This window comes from Coregonus clupeaformis, chromosome 36 (genome assembly GCF_020615455.1).
Source record: "Coregonus clupeaformis isolate EN_2021a chromosome 36, ASM2061545v1, whole genome shotgun sequence".
NCBI classification, from domain to species: domain Eukaryota; kingdom Metazoa; phylum Chordata; class Actinopteri; order Salmoniformes; family Salmonidae; genus Coregonus; species Coregonus clupeaformis.
Window position 1 is genome coordinate 3019593 of NC_059227.1, and position 18303 is coordinate 3037895.

At 46.2% G+C, this 18303-nt stretch overlaps 1 protein-coding gene across 8 annotated transcripts in view; it reads left to right on the forward strand.

The window, feature by feature from the left end:
• The window catches only part of LOC121552280 (SAM and SH3 domain-containing protein 1-like), a 323777-nt gene that overhangs the window by 258165 nt on the left and 47309 nt on the right, over window positions 1-18303 (forward strand). For all 8 annotated transcript variants that reach the window (XM_045211224.1, XM_045211225.1, XM_045211230.1 and 5 more), the window contains 2 exons: window positions 5165-5215; window positions 5440-5489. In XM_045211224.1, coding sequence (XP_045067159.1) covers window positions 5165-5215; window positions 5440-5489 — 101 coding nt within the window. The remainder of the gene's footprint in view (window positions 1-5164; window positions 5216-5439; window positions 5490-18303) is intronic.

Genomic DNA, 18303 nt, shown 5'->3' on the forward strand with positions numbered 1-18303 from the left:
TCTGAATACTTATTTAAAAATTATATTTCCGTTTTTTATTTTGAATAAATTAGCTTTGTCATTATGGGGTATTGTGTGTAGATTGAGGAGAAAAAACAACAACAATTGTATACATTTTAGAATAAGGCTGTAACATAACAAAATGTGGAAAAGGTCAAGGTGTCTGAATACTTTCCAAAGGCACTGTATGTATACTGTATAATGGTGTGTATACTGTAGACAGTATGGACAGTATATGAATAGAAAAAGTGTATACAGCATTAGTTACATAGGATGAACCATGACTAGAATACAGTATACAGTGCCTTGCAAAAGTATTCATCCCCCTTGGCGTTTTTCCTATTTTGTTGCATTACAACCTGTAATTTTATTTTAATTTGGATTTCATGTAATGGACATACACAAAATAGTCCAAATTGGTGAAGTGAAATGAAACATTTTCTCAAAAATAAATAACGGAAAAGTGGTGCATGCATATGTATTCACCCCCTTTGCTATGAAGCCCTTAAATAAGATCTGGTGCTACCAATTACCTTCAGAAGTCACATATTTAGTTAAATAAAGTCCACCTGTGTGCAAGTGTCACATGATCTGTCACATGATCTCAGTATATATACACCTGTTCTGAAAGGCCCCAGAGTCTGCAACACCACTAAGCAAGGGGCACCACCAAGAAGGCACTCTCCAAACAGGTCAGGGACAAAGTTGTGGAGAAGTACAGATCAGGGTTGGGTTCTAAAAAAAATCTGAAACTTTGAACATCCCACGGAGCACCGTTAAATCCATTATTTAAAAAATGGAAAGAATATGGCACCACAACAAACCTGCCAAGAGAGGGCCGCCCACCAAAACTCACAGACCAGGCAAGGAGGGCATTAATCAGAGAGGCAACAAAGATACCAAAGATAACCCTGAAGGAGCTGCAAAGCTCCACAGCGGAGATTGGAGTATCTGTCCATAGGACCACTTTAAGCCGTACACTCGACAGAGCTGGGCTTTACGGAAGAGTGGCCAGAAAAAAGCCATTGCTTAAAGAAAAAAATAAGCAATTGCATTTGGTGTTCGCCAAAAGGCATGTGGGAGACACCCCAAACATATGGAAGAAGGTCCTCTGGTCAGATGAGACTGAAATTAAGCTTTTTGGCCATCAAGGGAAACGCTATGTCTGGCGCAAACCCAACACCTCTCATCACCCCGAGAACACCATCCCCACAGTGAAGCATGGTGGTGGCAGCATCATGCTGTTGGGATGTTTTTCATCGGCTGGGACTGGGAAACTGGTCAGAATTGAAGGAATGATGGATGGCGCTAAATACAGGGAATTTATTGAGGGAAACCTGTTTCAGTCTTCCAAAGATTTGAGACTGGGACAGAGGTTCACCTTCCAGCAGGACAATGACCCTAAGCATACCGCTAAAGCAACACTCAAGTGGTTTAAGGGGAAACATTTAAATGTCTTGGAATGGCCTATTCAAAGCCCAGACCTCAATCCAATTGAGAATCTGTGGTATGACTTAAAGATTGCTGTATACCAGCGGAACCCATCCAACTTGAAGGAGCTGGAGCAGTTTGCTCTTGAAGAATCGGCAAAGATCCCAGTGGCTAGAAGTGCCAAGCTTATAGAGACATACCCCAAGATACTTGCAGCTGTAATTGCTGCAAAAGGTGGCTCTACAAAGTATTGTCTTTGGGGGGGTGAATAGTTATGCACGCTCAAGTATTCCGTTTTTTTGTCTTATTTCTTGTTTGTTTCAAAATAAAACATATTTTGCTTCTTCAAAGTGGTAGGCATGTTGTTTAAATCAAATGATACAAACCCCCGGAAAATCAATTTTAATTACAGGTTGTAAGGCAACAAAATAGGAAAAATGCCAAGGGGGGTGAATACTTTCGCAAGCCACTGTATATACATATAAAGTGTGTTAAACAGTATGTAAACATTACTTAAGTGACCAGTGTTTAATGACTCTGTGTACAGTACATAGGGCAAAGCAGTCTCTAAGGTGCAGGGTAGAGTACCGGGTGGTAGCCGGCTAGTAATAGTGACTAAGGTTCAGGGCAGGATACTGGGCAGAGGCCGGCTAGTGGTGACTGTTTAACCGTCTGATGACCTGGAGATAGAAGGTGTTCATCAGTCGCTCGGTCCCAGATTTGTTGCACCTGTACTGTCTCCTCCTTCTAGATAGTAGCGGGGTGAACAGGCCGTGGCTCGGGAGGCTAAGGTCCGTGATGATCTTCTTGGTCTTCCTGTGACACCGGGTGCTGTAGATGACCCGCTACAAGGAGTCGCTAGAGTGCGATGGGACAAGGACACCTCGGCCGGCCAAACCCTCCCCTAACCCGGATGACGCTGGGCCAATTGTGCGCCGCCTCATGGGTCTCCCGGTCACGGCCGGCTGTGACACAGCCTGGGATCGAACCCGGGTCTGTAGTGATGCCTCAAGCACTGCGATGCAGTGCTTTAGAGCGCTGCGCCACTCGGAAGGGCGTCATCAGCAAACTTGATGATTGAGTTGGAGTGGTGTTTGGCCACACAGTCATGGGTGAAAAGGGAGTACAGGAGGGGCTGAGCACGCACCCCTGTGGGGCCCCAGTGTTGAGGATCAGCTTGGCGGAGTGTCACGGCTCAGGCTAAGACCCAGATGCAGACACAGGAGGCGGATAGTAGAAGTCTCAGAGTTTATTACAGTACAAGGGGCAGGCAATCAGTAGGTCAAGGCAGGCAAAGAGTCGTAATCCAAATCAGAGTCAGGCAGGTACATGACGGCAGGCAGGATCAGGGTCAGGACAGGCAGAAAGGTCAGAACTGGGAAGACTAGAAAAAGCAAAAACTAGAGCACAGGAAACATGGGAACACGCTGGTAGGACTTGACAGGACAAGACGAACTGGCAACAGACAAACAGAAAACTCAGGTATAAATACCCATGAGGTCATGGGAGACACCTTGTGGGGGTTGGAGACAATCACAAGACAGGTGAAACAGATCAGGGTGTGACACGGAGGTGTTGTTACATTTACATTTACATTTTAGTCATTTAGCAGACGCTCTTATCCAGAGCGACTTACAGTTAGTGAATACATATATATTTTTTTTATACTGGCCCCCCGTGGGAATCGAACCCACAACCCTGGCGTTGCAAACGCCATGCTCTATCAACTGAGCTACATCCCTGCCGGCCATTCCCTACCCTGGACGACGCTGGGCCAATTGTGCGCCGCCCATGAGTCTCCCGGTCGCGGCCGGCTGCGACAGAGCCTGGATTCGAACCAGGATCTCTAGTGGCACAGTTAGCACTGCGATGCAGTGCCTTAGACCACTGCGCCACTCAGGAGCCCCCTCAGTTACCTACCTTCACCACTTGGGGTCGGCCTGACAGAAAGTCCAGGACCCAGTTGAACAGGGAGGAGTTCAGACCCAGGGCCCTGAGCTTAGTGATGAGCTTGGGTACTATGGTGTTGAAGGGTGAGTCGATGAACAGCATTCTTACATAATTTAGGGCTGTGTGCAGTGCAATGGCGATTGCGTCAACCGTAGATCTGTTCGGGCGGTATGGAATTGTAGTGGGTCTAGGTTGTCGGGTAAGGTGATATGGTCCTTATCTTGCCTCTCAAAGCACTTTTTTACATTTACATTTACATTTTAGTCATTTAGCAGACGCTCTTATCCAGAACGACTTACAGGAGCAATTAGGGTTAAGTGCCTTGCTCAAGGGCACATCGACAGATTTTTCACCTAGTCAGCTCGGGGATTAGAACCAGCGACCTTTCGGGTACTGGCACAACGCTCTTAACCACTAAGCTACCTGCCGCCCATGATGGCAGAAGTGAGTGCTACGGGGTGATAGTCATCTAGTTCAGTTACCTTTGCTTTCTTGGGTGCAGGAACAATGGTGGACCTCATGAAACAAGTGGGGACAACAAACTGGGATATGGAGAGATTGAATATGTCCGTAAACACTCCAGCCGGCTAGTTTGCACATGCTCAGAGGAAGCGGCTTGGGATGCCGTCCCATACATTGTTTGCCGATGCAACCCAACTGTAATGCAGCATTCTTCTCCAAAGGGGACTGAAGGGTCACTGTTGTTATTCCAAGAGCTCTAATATAAAACAGATGAATATGAAAAAGGCAACAAAGCTACAGAAACTAAGAAGTCCCCTCAGCTTCTGATGGCTGGGTTGCACTGTTTGTGTATAGGCCAACAGTGATCTCTCGCTCTCTCGCTTTCTCTCTCTGGATAGGCCTTAACAACAACAGCTGCTGTAGCCATAAGCTACTTCACTATCCTTCTCTGACAGATGATTGCTCCAAAACACACACCCACAAACCCACACATTCACATACACACAAACGCAGCAGGGCAGCTCACAACATGTTATGGGTCCAGAGAGGTGACACAGATCTGTCTGGGTTTTTCCCACTGTTTTCACTGAAGTTTGGATGGGCCATTGACCCATCTTCATACTCGCACTCCTCTCTTCTGTGTAAAATGTATCTGCCTCTCAGTAACTATAATTAGCTTCAATCTCACCCTTTCTCTCACCGCTACGGTAATGCATAGGCTGGATGCTTTAGTATGTTATGGTCATGCATACACCTCTGAATATGTCTTCAAAACACTTCAAGATGGTTCATTAACTTGAGGTGTTCCCTGAGTGACGTACGTAATTACGTATCATATGAGGGTGGAGTTAGGGTGTTGTTATACAGTATGTTGTCGTTCTGGTATTTGTAGTCAGGTCTGTAATTCCAGTCGTTTATTGTGTATTTGTATAGGTAAGATTCCTATAGCACCTCACCGAACACTCTAGTCATGTTCTTGATGTTGACTCAGTTAAAACAGGTCTGGCAGTGTTTTCACCTGCCAATAATAGGCATGTGCATGGATGGGCTGGTACATGTAAACACTGCTCTGTTCTCCTCCTTTCTCTTTCTCTCTCCTTTCTCTCTCTTTTATCAGGGCGGGGTCTATATGAGTTCAATATCACAGTCAATGTCTGTGATTGTTGTTACACCCTCCTGGATGTGACACGTCGTTTTCCTTTCTCTAGCTGAGCAACACACGTTCATATGGTTTTATTTGTTACACTGCCCTGTACCTTCACTGGCCAACAGTTATAACCATGCACTGACTGTTATCTCTCTCTCTTGCTCTCTCTTACAGGAGAATGTTGACACAAGCTCCACCTCCCTGCAGCTTCGCTCAGAGATCCAAGTAAGCCAAGAATCCTCTTGCCTTAGTCACACAACATCAGCATCACATAATATACGTATAGCCTAGTATGTGAGTTAGCTAGCTTACATCAGAGTGACATGATTTGCTACGTCAATGTGATTTGATCCATATGGATTAAGACCTTGGATTAAGGTTATCTGAGTGTTACATCTATGTTACATGGCTGAATACCATGCTAAGTGCAGTACCTCCTCTGTCCACAGGAGTCCCTTGGCTTCAGCAGTGAAGTGTCCACCCCAGAGACAGAGAGAAAGTAAGACTACAGTTCAACCCCACTTCCCTCTCCATGTGTGGCGAATGTGCAGTGCAGAGAATCTGGGTTAGACAGTCAACATACACATGCACACACACACACACACACACACACACACACACACACACACACACACACACACACACACACACACGTACAAACACACATATGTGGGTCATGAATCATGTTTATCCTTGCAGCATGTTCAGAGCCAATGATGGTATGAGGGGACAAGTGTCTCCAGATAGTAGCTTGTGACAACATCTGACTGTACACCCGCTGAGGGCCAGAGACCTTGCCCATGGTGAATGACTGGGCTCTTAGACAGGAGTGATGCATAGGAGTTAGGCCCAGTCACTGCCCTGTGCCTCTGGTGATTGACACATAACCACAAACACACACTTTCTCCATGGTTTGAGTCACGCAGAGTAACTCAAGTCTAACTCCGTCCTCTCTGTCACGGCCCCCTGTGGCTGAAGGAAGGCCAGCCCAGCTCTGCCTCGTGTTTCCTCAGTCCCCATTCTACGGCCCTCCAGGCTTCCTTCCTCCCATTGTGTAAGCTGGAGGGTAGGGAGACAGGGGGAGAGAGGAGGGGAGATGGGCCGATTACAACAGGCTAGAGAGCAGGACGGGATGGGGGTATGGGTGGGGTACTCTTCACAGGTTCCTGTCCCCCTGCCCCATAATTCCTGGAGTATGTGTGCGTGTGTGTGTGTGTGCGTGCATGCATACACACACTTGTACTTCTTACTCACTGGGACCTGCCACCTCCCGGAACATCATGAGCCAGTCATCAAACACTCATCCGAGTCCTGTGTTGTTAATCACTATGACAGTTCAAGTCACTGTGAAGCCATGTCTCCCTGTCCCAGGGACCAGTGATGTAACAGCATTGTTTGCGTTGAGGGGAGAGTGATTTAGTATTGAAGGCTGGACAGAGGAATGGCTATGGGGACTGGGAGGGAAGTTCAGTTAAGAGTCCCCACTCCCCATACAGTCCTATGGTAAAACACTGTGGAGTTGTGGAGGTGGTCTGTTCACGTGACGCCCACGTGCAACCGAGGGACCACATACCAGAAGTATTATATCTGCTCCCTTGGTCTGTGTGTTGTACTGTAGGAATTGAAGCTGGGACTGGGACTGATAGGAACCAGATGGAGGATGAATGACATTCTCTGATTCTTAGAATGCCATCGAGAGGGAGGAAAGGAGGCCCCTTACTGTATATTTTGTCTCTCTCCTCTTATGTTCTTCTCACCCCACCATATTCTCTCTCCCCTAGAGCCCCTCTTTGGAGCTCATTTTACCCCAGAGCTTTCTCCCTCACCCCTGATCTTGCCCCTCGCCATACCCCGTAGAGCTTCTAAATTGAAAGGGAAGCTTGGTTTCTTCCCTGGCACGTTCTCCCCCCACCCCTACCCCTTTTATAGTCTCAGTGACCCCTGGCTTGCCATTTCCTCTCTGAAGAAAGAGTACCACCCTGTTTCCCCTCTATCCTCTCATTGACTTGTGCTGCTGACAGACAGACAGACAGACAGACAGACAGACAGACAGACAGACAGACAGACAGACAGGCTTTTTCCTCCCTCCCTTCATCGCTTTCCCCAACCTGGACTCAGGGGTAGACGTAACATAGTAAATGGGACACTCAAATTAGTATTATATGTTACGTTTGGTATGGTATGTATTAATTTGTGGATGTCCATCATCTATTTCGTGTGATATGTTTCGTTTGGTATGGTATGTATTAATTTGTGGATGTCCATCATCTATTTTGTGTGATATGTTACAAATACAATTTGTATGATATGTTACGAATTACAATCCGTATGATACTGTATGTTACGAATTGCAATTCGTACAATATGTTACGATTTGCAATACATATGATATGTTACGGATTACAATTTCTTGTGGCTAGGCTAGGGGTTAGGGGTTAAGGTTAGGGTTAAGGTTAAGAGTTAGGTTAAAGGGTTAAGTTTAGAGGAAGTGTTAGCTAACATGCTAAGTAGTTGCTAAAGTAGCTCAAATGTATTAAGTAGTTGCAAATTTGCTAATTAGCTAAAATGCTACATTTGTCCATGATGACATTCGAACACGCAACCTTTGGATTGCTAGACGTTCGCGTTATCCACCCCGACCAACGACCCTCCTTTCGTTTTTATGTAACTATATCAAACGGAACATATTATACTACTTTGAGTGTCCCAGATTACATTTAGTCTATGAGACCAGGCTGCTTCCCCCCTCTCTTTAAAATCATTCCTTTTCCTGCTCTGGTCCCATCATCACCACTCCCCTCGGGACAATGGCCCACAGGAGATTACCCAGACTTCCTCTGGGCATATCACCCTGCCTGCCTGCCTGCCATCCTGCCTGTTTCAACCCCCCATTGGCAGGAAGTGGGCACAGCTCCCACAATGCATGGCATGAGTCTCAGAGTGAGGTGATGACATAGGGTGCTCAGGACACAAAAGCAGAACACAAATGAACACCAACGTTTGGAGGGGCCAAATAGGGAACTTCCTCTTTAGATTGATTGATCACCACACAATGTTGGCTGTGGAGAGAGACAGGCTTATTGTTAGGAAAGGGCAGCAAAGGTTTCTAGTTTTCGATGGACATCCAGGGATAATGCTTGGTTGGCCAGCAAAGCGGTCAATTACTTTGATATGGTTTCAAAGGGCCAGAGTTGAAGTACACTGAACAAAAATATAAACACAACATGTAAAGTGTTGGTCTCATGTTTCATGAGCTGAAATAAAAGATCCCAAAAATGTTCCATACGCACAAAAAGCATCACTGTTAGTGAGCATTTCTCCTTTGCCAAGATAATCCATCCACCTGACAGGTGTGGCATATTTTAGAAGCTGATTAAACAGCATAATCATTACACAGGTGCACCTTGTGCTGGGGACAATAAAAGGCCAATCTAAAATGTGCAGTTTTGTCACACCACATAATTCCACAGATGTCTCAAGTTTAAATGGAGCGTGCAATTGGCATGCTGACAGCAAGACAGCAGGAATGTCCACCAGAGCTGTTGCCAGAGAATTGAATGTACATTTATCTACCATAAGCCACCTCCAATATTGTTTTAGAGAATTTGGCAGTATATCCAACTGTCCTCACAACCGCAGACCACGTGTAACCACACAAGCCCAGGATCTCCCCATCCGGCTTCTTCACCTGCGGGATCGTCTGAGACCAGCCACCCAGACAGCTGATGAAACTGTGGGTTTCAACTGAATAATTTCTGCACAAACTGTCAGAAACTAAGGGAGCTCATCCGCGTGCTCGTCATACTCACCAGGGTCTTGACCTTACTGCAGTTCGGCGTCGTAACCGAATTCAGTGGGCAAATGCTCACCTTCGATGGCCACTGGCACGCTAGAGAAGTGTACTCTTCATGGATGAATCCCGGTTTCAACTGTACCAGGCAGATGGCAGACCGTGTGTATGGTGTCGTGTGGGCGAGCAGTTTGCTGATGTCAACATTGTGAACAGTTCCCCATGGTGGCGGTGGGGTTATGGTATGGGCAGGCTTAAGCTACAGACAATGAACACAATTGCATTTTATCGATGGCAACTTGAATTCACATAGAAACCGTGACAAGATCCTGCGGCCCATTGTCGTGCTATTCATCCGCCGCCATCACCTCATGACGCAAGGATCTGTACACAATTCCTTGAAGCTGAAAATGTCCCCGTTTCTCCATGGCCTGCATACTCACCAGACATGTCACCCATTGAGCATGTTTGGAATGCTCTGGATTGACGTGTACGACAGCGTGTTCCAGTTCCCGACAATATCCAGCAACTTTGCACAGCCATTGAAGAGGAGTGGCACAACATTCCACAGGCCACAATCAACAGCCTGATCAACTCTATGCGAAGGAGATGTATCGCGCTGCTTGAGGCAAATGGTGGTCACACCAGATACAGATGGGTTTTCTGATCCACGGCCCCAACTTTTTTTGAAGGTATCTTTGACCAACAGATGCATACTGTATCTGTATTCCCAGTCATGTGAAATACATAGATTAAGGCCTAATTAATTTATTTCAATTGACTGATTTCCTTATATGAACTGTAACTCAGTAAAATCTTTGACATTTGAAATGTTGTATTTATATGTTTGTACAGTGTAGTTTGCACTTTATGTGAGTGCTGTCAATATACCTTTGTGGAAGGGTTCAAATGTGTCCTCCCTTCTCTTTAAGATCAATAAATATTATTTCTTTAAGATCAGTGATTTGCATGCGAGGCAATATCCCATACCATGTGAATGTCTTGTTTGGGCAACAGTGCAATATTTGAGAATGTGTTGTCAGCATAATCTATCACACGAGGCGAAATGTTGTGCCCCGCATGGAACTTGAACATACTGCTTGTCATAGAACAGCGCACTTTGACAACTAGTGTGCGTGCATGCTGTGTCCCCTGTCATATGACTGTCCTGAAGTGCTCTCATAGAGGATATACCTGTGACCTCTGACCTTTACCTTGTCCTCTAGAGGGGTCACCCTACCGGTCGTCTTGTTAGCTGTTCTCATTGTCCCTCCCTGATCACTGGAACCCCCTCACACCAGGTGGTTAGGTCGTAAACACACACACACACACACACACACACACTACCGGATGCCAGGAGCTCTGTGGTCTAGCAATGTATTTTTTCCACAGGATGAGGACTGGTGTAGTGTAGTGAGTCACCAGCTGTTGACATTTTCACTGAGGGAGATACTTAAATATATAATAGACAAGCCAAATCATGTCACATGACACAGGGAGTTATATAATTATTACGTCATCTTTTCTTTAAGAGAGCTGCTGGGTCCGCTCTCTCCAGTCTCTCATTGACATTCTCTGGCCTCTAGCGATTCACCACACTGTAGGCTCATTGTAGGGACTCCTGTTGTTAAAGTGGACACCATGCAGTGTGTGTCCTTGCGTGCGTGCATGTTTCTCCCTGGCTACCTTACTCCTCTCATAGGGTTGTGTGTGTGTGTGGACATAGAGACGTTTCGTACTGGCTTAGCACTGTACAATTTGTCCTCATATAATCTCCACATAGAACTCTGAAAATATCAACTAAAATACCAGCTTTCAGTCCTAGTCATCTCAGTCTAATTTCCCCAGGCTATTTCCTCGCTGCGGGGGTGAGGCATAGGACCAATGTTCCCTCTAAGCTGCGCGCAGGCACGGGGCACCCAGCTTCCCCGGGACTGCCGTGCAGAAGAAATAGATTGAAAGCACGAGATTGAACTTCACTCAACTTTCTATCAACGTTTCCCTTTACTGTGGGAATTGTGATCGAATAAACGTAATATTAGCCACTTTCAATGCAACATACCGAAACAAAACTAACTATGCAAGACTTAGTATGCTAAACTAAATATGCAAGATATTTTGTTGATGGTAGAACGCATCGGAGTAGGATTCTACACAGACCGGTGAGGCGTAACCAATCAGAGCTGCAGTAGGCTTATATGCAAATAGACCATTGCCATATATGGATCTGTGCCGTTTACTTTGAACTGGACTGTGTTTACAGCATGAGCGGTCGCGAGTAGATGTGCTTGTTTTCAGATCAAAGCGAGAGCTGCATGTAGCCACGTGTGCACGTTTGTTCATATCCTTTGCTAGTTAGTGAGTTATTAGCCCAGTTATAGATCATTTGTAGTCAGCAATGGGGGAGTGATTGCTTCCTACAAGAGCACAAAAACTTGTACATTTCTAGACATCTTTGAAAAGCAGGTCAGTTAAAGAGGTTTTTTTTTGTCTTAAATGGGCAGTGTTGTATTTTGAGACAGGCTTGAATAAGCTAAGCAGCTAATAGGCAAAGGGTAGCATAATTGGTATGATTCTCTTTATTGTGTAAAGGGGTTTCTTGCATCAAACAACACAACAACATGTTCAGTCACCTCCTTGTCTGAAGGACAAGTGGATAAACAGGTTAATATCAAGTCTTGCATGTTTTTTTCAAAAGTCTCATAGAATGTAGGCCTACATTGAACACCACACATTGGCTGCTACTGTAGGCTGAACGATAGAACAGCTATTTCCATGTTAAAATGTTATGCATTTTCTCCATTGTTTTTGATGATAGGCCACTCTGGTAGGCCTACATTATGATGAAATAGCCACAGTAGCCTACAGTGCCTTGCAAAAGTATTCATCCCCCTTTTTCATATTTTGTTGCATTACAACCTGTAATTTAAATTGATTTTTATTTGGATTTCATGTAATGGACATACACAAAATAGTCCAAATTGGTGAAGTGAAATGAAAACAATTACTTGTTTCAAATAATCCTAAAAAATTCATAACGGAAATGTGTGCGTGCATATGTATTTTGCTATGAAGCCCCTAAATAAGATCTGGTGCAACCAATTACCTTCAGAAGTCACATAATTAGTTAAATAAAGTCCACCTGTGTGCAATCTAAGTGTCAAATGATCTGTCACATGATCTCAGTATATATACACCTGTTCTGAAAGGCTGCAGAGTCTGCAACACCACTAAGCAAAGGACACTACCAAGAAAGCGGCACCATGAAGAACAAGGAGCTCTCCAAACAGGTCATGGACAAAGTTGTGGAGAAGTACAGATCAGGGTTGGGTTATAAAAAAATATCAGAAACTTTGAACATCCCACGAAGCACCATTAAATACATTATTAAAAAATTGAAGGAATATGGCACCACAACAAACCCACCAAAACTCACGGACCAGGCAAGGAGGGCATTAATCAGAGAGGCAACAAAGAGACCAAATATAACCTTGAAGGAGCTGCAAAGCTCCACAGCAGAGATTGGAGTATCTGTCCATAGGACCACTTTAAGCCGAACACTCCACAGACCTGGGCTTTACGGAAGAGTGGCCAGAAAAAAAGCAATTTGTTAAAGAAAGAAATAAGCAAACACGTTTAGTGTTCAACAAAAGAAGGTAATCTGGTCAGATGAGACTAAAATTGAGCTTTTTGGCCATCAAGGAAAATGTCTGGAGCAAACCCAACACCTCTCATCACCCCGAGAACACCATCCCCACAGTGAAGCATGGTGGTGGCAGCATCATGCTGTGGGTATGTTTTTCATCGGCAGGGACTGAGAAACTGGTCAAAATTGAAGGAATGATGGATGGCGCTAAATACAGGGACATTCTTGAGGGAAACCTGTTTCAGTCTTCCAGAGATTTGAGTCTGGGACGGAGGTTCACCTTCTGGCAGGATAATGACCCTAAGCATACTGCTAAAGCAACACTCAAGTGTATTTGAAAAGGAAATAATCTCCCAAATATCACTATTTCTAAAACAAGCCATAAAAAGATGGTTGCAATTTCAATTTAATCTTCCAGAAATGACAGAAGAAATATTGCAACAAATATTGTGGTTAAACTCAAATATACTAATTGATTATAAAAAACGTTATTTTTAGAATAAAAAATAAAAAAAGGTATAATCTTCGTAAATTATATTATCAGTAGGAATGGAGGAGTTATGTCGCACATGCAGCTAACAAAAACGTATGGAAATGTCTGCTCTACCCAAAATTACAAACAAATAATTGCAGCATTACCTCAAAAATGGAAGAGGAGAGTGGAAGGAGGAAAAAGTAAGGAACTTGTCTGTCGACCTTGCATTAAAGAACATAATTGGTTAAAGAAAATTGTGATAAATAAGTATACCAGTTTCATTTCAGGACCAAAAGATTGACAGCCGTCCCATATACAGTGGGGGAAAAAGGTATTTAGTCAGCCACCAATTGTGCAAGTTCTCCCACTTAAAAAGATGAGAGAGGCCTGTAATTTTCATCATAGGTACACATCAACTATGACAGACAAAATGAGAAAACATTTTCCAGAAAATCACATTGTAGGATTTTTTATGAATTTATTTGCAAATTATGGTGGAAAATAAGTATTTGGTCAATAACAAAAGTTTCTCAATACTTTGTTATATACCCTTTGTTGGCAATGACACAGGTCAAACGTTTTCTGTAAGTCTTCACAAGGTTTTCACACACTGTTGCTGGTATTTTGGCCCATTCCTCCATGCAGATCTCCTCTAGAGCAGTGATGTTTTGGGGCTGTCGCTGGGCAACACAGACTTTCAACTCCCTCCAAAAATGTTCTATGGGGTTGAAATCTGGAGACTGGCTAGGCCACTCCAGGACCTTGAAATGCTTCTTATGAAGCCACTCCTTCGTTGCCCGGGCGGTGTGTTTGGGATCATTGTCATGCTGAAAGACCCAGCCACGTTTCATCTTCAATGCCCTTGCTGATGGAAGGAGGTTTTCACTCAAAATCTCACGAGACATGGCCCCATTCATTCTTTCCTTTACACGGATCAGTCGTCCTGGGACCTTTGCAGAAAAACAGCCCCAAAGCATGATGTTTCCACCCCCATGCTTCACAGTAGGTATGGTGTTCTTTGGATGCAACTCAACATTCTTTGTCCTCCAAACACGACGAGTTGAGTTTTTACCAAAAAGTTATATTTTGGTTTCATCTGACCATATGACATTCTCCCAATCCTCTTCTGGATCATCCAAATGCACTCTAGCAAACTTCAGACGGGCCTGGATATGTACTGGCTTAAGCAGGGGGACACGTCTTGCACTGCAGGATTTGAGTCCCTGGCGGCGTAGTGTGTTACTGATGGTAGGCTTTGTTACTTTGGTCCCAGCTCTCTGCAGGTCATTCACTAGGTCCCCCCGTGTGGTTCTGGGATTTTTGCTCACCGTTCTTGTGATCATTTTGACCCCACGGGGTGAGATCTTGTGTGGAGCCCCAGATCGAGGGAGATTATCAGTGGTCTTGTATGTATTTCCTAATAATTGCTCCCACAGTTGATTTCTTCAAACCAAGCTGCTTACCTATTGCAGATTCAGTCTTCCCAGCCTGGTGCAGGTCTACAATTGTGTTTCTGGTGTCCTTTGACAGCTCTTTGGTCTTGGCTATAGTGGAGTTTGGAGTGTGACTGTTTGAGGTTGTGGACAGGTGTATTTTATACAGGTAACAAGTTCAAACAGGTGCCATTAATACAGGTAATGAGTGGAGGACAGAGGAGCCTCTTAAAGAAGAAGTTACAGGTCTTTGAGAGCCAGAAATCTTGCTTGTTTGTAGGTGACCAAATACCTATTTTCCACCATAATTTGCAAATAAATTCATAAAAAATCCTACAATGTGATTTTCTGGATTTTTTTTCCCTCAATTTGTCTGTCATAGTTGACGTGTACCTATGATGAAAATTATAGGCCTCTCTCATCTTTTCAAGTGGGAGAACTTGCACAATTGGTGGCTGACTAAATATTTTTTTTCCCCATTGTATATATATGTGAGAAAAAACAAATGGGGGATTGGAAGTGATGCAGACAATTACATTGATGGAAGTTACAATCTATCTGCAATATTAAAGCTGATCTACCCCCTAAAAAATAAAAAATAAAAATAATAAACACTCAAGTGGTTTAAGGGGAAACATTTAAATGTTTTGGAATGGCCTAGTCAAAGCCCAGACCTCAATCCAATTGAGAATCTGTGGTATGACTTAAAGATTGCTGTATACCAGCGGAACCCATCCAACTTGAAGGAGCTGGAGCAGTTTGCTCTTGAAGAATGGGCAAAGATCCCAGTGGCTAGAAGTGCCAAGCTTATAGAGACATACCCCAAGATACTTGCAGCTGTAATTGCTGCAAAAGGTGGCTCTACAAAGTATTGTCTTTGGGGGGGTGAATAGTTATGCACGCTCAAGTGTTCAGTTTTTTTTGTCTTATTTCTTGTTTTTTTTTCACAAAAAAAAATATTTTGCATCTTCAAAGTGGTAGGCATGTTGTGTAAATCAAATGATACAAACCACCCAAAAAATCAATTTTAATTCCAGGTTGTAAGGCAACAAAATAGGAAAAATGCCAAGGGGGGTTGAATACTTTCGCAAGCCACTGTACATGGCCACTGTTAAAACTGTAACTTAAAGTGGGTACAGCCTCAGTGTTAACAGTAAACTCACGCTGGAAGTTGCAAAAATAAATCACAACGTTCAAGTTTTCGCTCAGCAGACCTGAAATTTGCTCAGTGCCTAACATTGCATAGGACACCCACCCATCACAGAGCTGGGAGGTTACACCAGATTCAAGGCAATATTCAACATTTGTTAGTCAGAAGGGGACCATCGCGCTTCTCCCAGAAGCTTGCATAAAACCCGCAAATTCAGACAAACAAAAGGTGTGATGGGTCCGCACACAAAGATGTCGCATTAAGCTTACTTCATTTTTATTTTCACTGCATCAGGGATAGCGTACACAGACGTTTCAGCTTTTCAATCTTCTTCAGTGTGTAGGTACAATTGTATTTTAACAGCATTTTTAGGGAACAATCGATGTTCAACGTTTGTCCAGGTCTCCGGGACGTTGGGAGATAACACTAGGCACTCGGTTTTGTTTTGACCCTATCCCAAACCTTGACCCTTTTCTTAAACATTCAGAATTAATGCCTAAACTGTCACGAACGTCGGAAGGAGCGGACCAATACGCAGCGCGTGGAGTGAACATGATGACTTTATATATAAAGCAACCACGTAAAAACAACAAAAGACGATAGTGAAGTCCTAACGTAACAATACACTGAACTTGGAACAATAACCCACAAAACAAAGGTGAAAACTGACAGTTTAAATATGGCTCCCAATCAGAGATAACGAGCCGACAGCTGACACTCGTTACCTCCGATTGGGAGTCATTGACTACAACATACAATACCTAGAAAACCAACCCACAGACCTGCAAACATAGAAATACACCCGACAGAACTACCAACATAGAAAAACACCCAAATCCCCAACAAAACAACATACACTCTAGCTCACATACAAAAGTCCTAGAGCCAGAGTGTCACAGTACCCCCCCCTAAAGGTGCGCACTCCGGGCGCACCAGCATACGCTCTAGGGGAGGGTCTGGGTGGGCGTCTGTCCACGGTGGTGGCTCTGGCCCCGGTCGTGATCCCCACCCTACCACAGTCACAAACTGCTTAGTAGGCAGTACCGGACTAAGGGACAGCACCTGACTAAGGGGCAGCACCGGACTAAGTGGCAGCACCGGACTAAGGGGCAGCACCGGACCAAGGGGCAGCACCGGACCAAGGGGCAGCACCGGGCTAAGGGGCAGCACCTGACTAAAGGGCAGCACCGGACTGAGGGGCAGATCCTGGCTGGCTGGCTCAGGCGGATCCTGGCTGACGGCTCTGGCGGATCCTGGCTGGCGGAAGGCTCTGGCTGATCCTGTCTGGCAGAAGGCTCTGGCTGATCCTGTCTGGCAGAAGGCTCTGGCTGATCCTGTCTGGCAGAAGGCTCTGGCTGATCCTGTCTGGCAGAAGGCTCTGGCTGATCCTGTCTGGCGGAAGGCTCTGACGGCGTTGGGCAGACGGGCAGTTCAGACGGCGTTGGGCAGACGGACAGTTCAGGCCCCGTTGGGCAGACGGGCAGTTCAGACGGCGTTGGGCAGACGGACAGTTCAGACGGCGTTGGGCAGACGGACAGTTCAGGCCCCGTTGGGCAGACGGCAGACTCTGGCCGTCTGAGGCGCATCGTAGGCCTGGTGCGTGGTGCCGGAACAGGAGGTACCGGGCTGAGGACACGCATCTCAGGGCTAGTGCGGGAAGCAGCAACAGGGCATGCTTGGCCCTGGGGACGCACCGTAGGCCTGATGCGTGGTGCCGGAACTGGAGGTACCGGGCTGAGGACACGCATCTCAGGGCTAGTGCGGGAAGCAGCAACAGGGCATGCTTGGCCCTGGGGACGCACCGTAGGCCTGATGCGTGGTGCCGGAACTGGAGGTACCGGGCTGAGGACACGCATCTCAGGGCTAGTGCGGGGAGTCGGAACAGGGCATGCTGGACCCTGGGGACTCCCATAACGCCTAGTGCGGGCAGCAGGAACAGGCCGGGCTGGGCTGGCGAAGCGCACCGTATCCCTGGTGCGTGGAGTAGGAACAGGCCGGGCGGGGCTGGCGACGCGCACCGTATCCCTGGTGCGAGTGGCCGGAACAGGCCGGGCCGGGCTGGCGAAGCGCACCGTATCCCTGGTGCGTGGAGTAGGAACAGGCCGTGCTGGGCTGGCGAAGCGCACCGTATCCCTGGTGCGTGGAGTAGGAACAGGCCGGGCTGGGCTGGCGAAGCGCACCGTATCCCTGGTGCGTGGAGTAGGAACAGGCCGGGCTGAGCTGGCGGCGCGCACCGCCATACTTGGTGCGTATGGCAGGAACAGGCCGAACCGGGGCTGGCGACAGCGCACCTTACACTTAGTGCGAGGGACCGGAACAGGCCGTACCGTACGGGAACACACACTACTGGCTGCACCACGGGACTAGGAACGGGCCGGACCGAACTGGTTACACACCCCAGTACCTCACGCCGTGCCTCAACACTTTCCTTCCCTGCTTTACCCAGTTGCCCCCTTGACCTGGTAGCCCACTGAATCAGTCCCTTCTCTGCCTCCGTCAGCCCCCTTAACCTGGCAGCCCTCTGACTCTGCCTTGTGGCAGCCTCCTGCTGCTCCGTCGCCCAAGCCATGTGCCCCCCAAAAAAATGTCTTGGGGTTGCCTCTCGTCCTTCCGACGATGATGGCCCTGCTGATGCCGTTGCTCCTCTCGCCGTCGCCTCTCCACCGTCTCGTTCCATGGTCGGCGATCCATACCATCTAGGATCTCCTCCCAAGTCCAGGACCCTTTACCTTCCACCAGTTCCTTCCATGTCCAGACCCTTTGTTCCTGGACGCGCTGCTTGGTTCCTTTATGGTGGGTTATTCTGTCACGAACGTCGG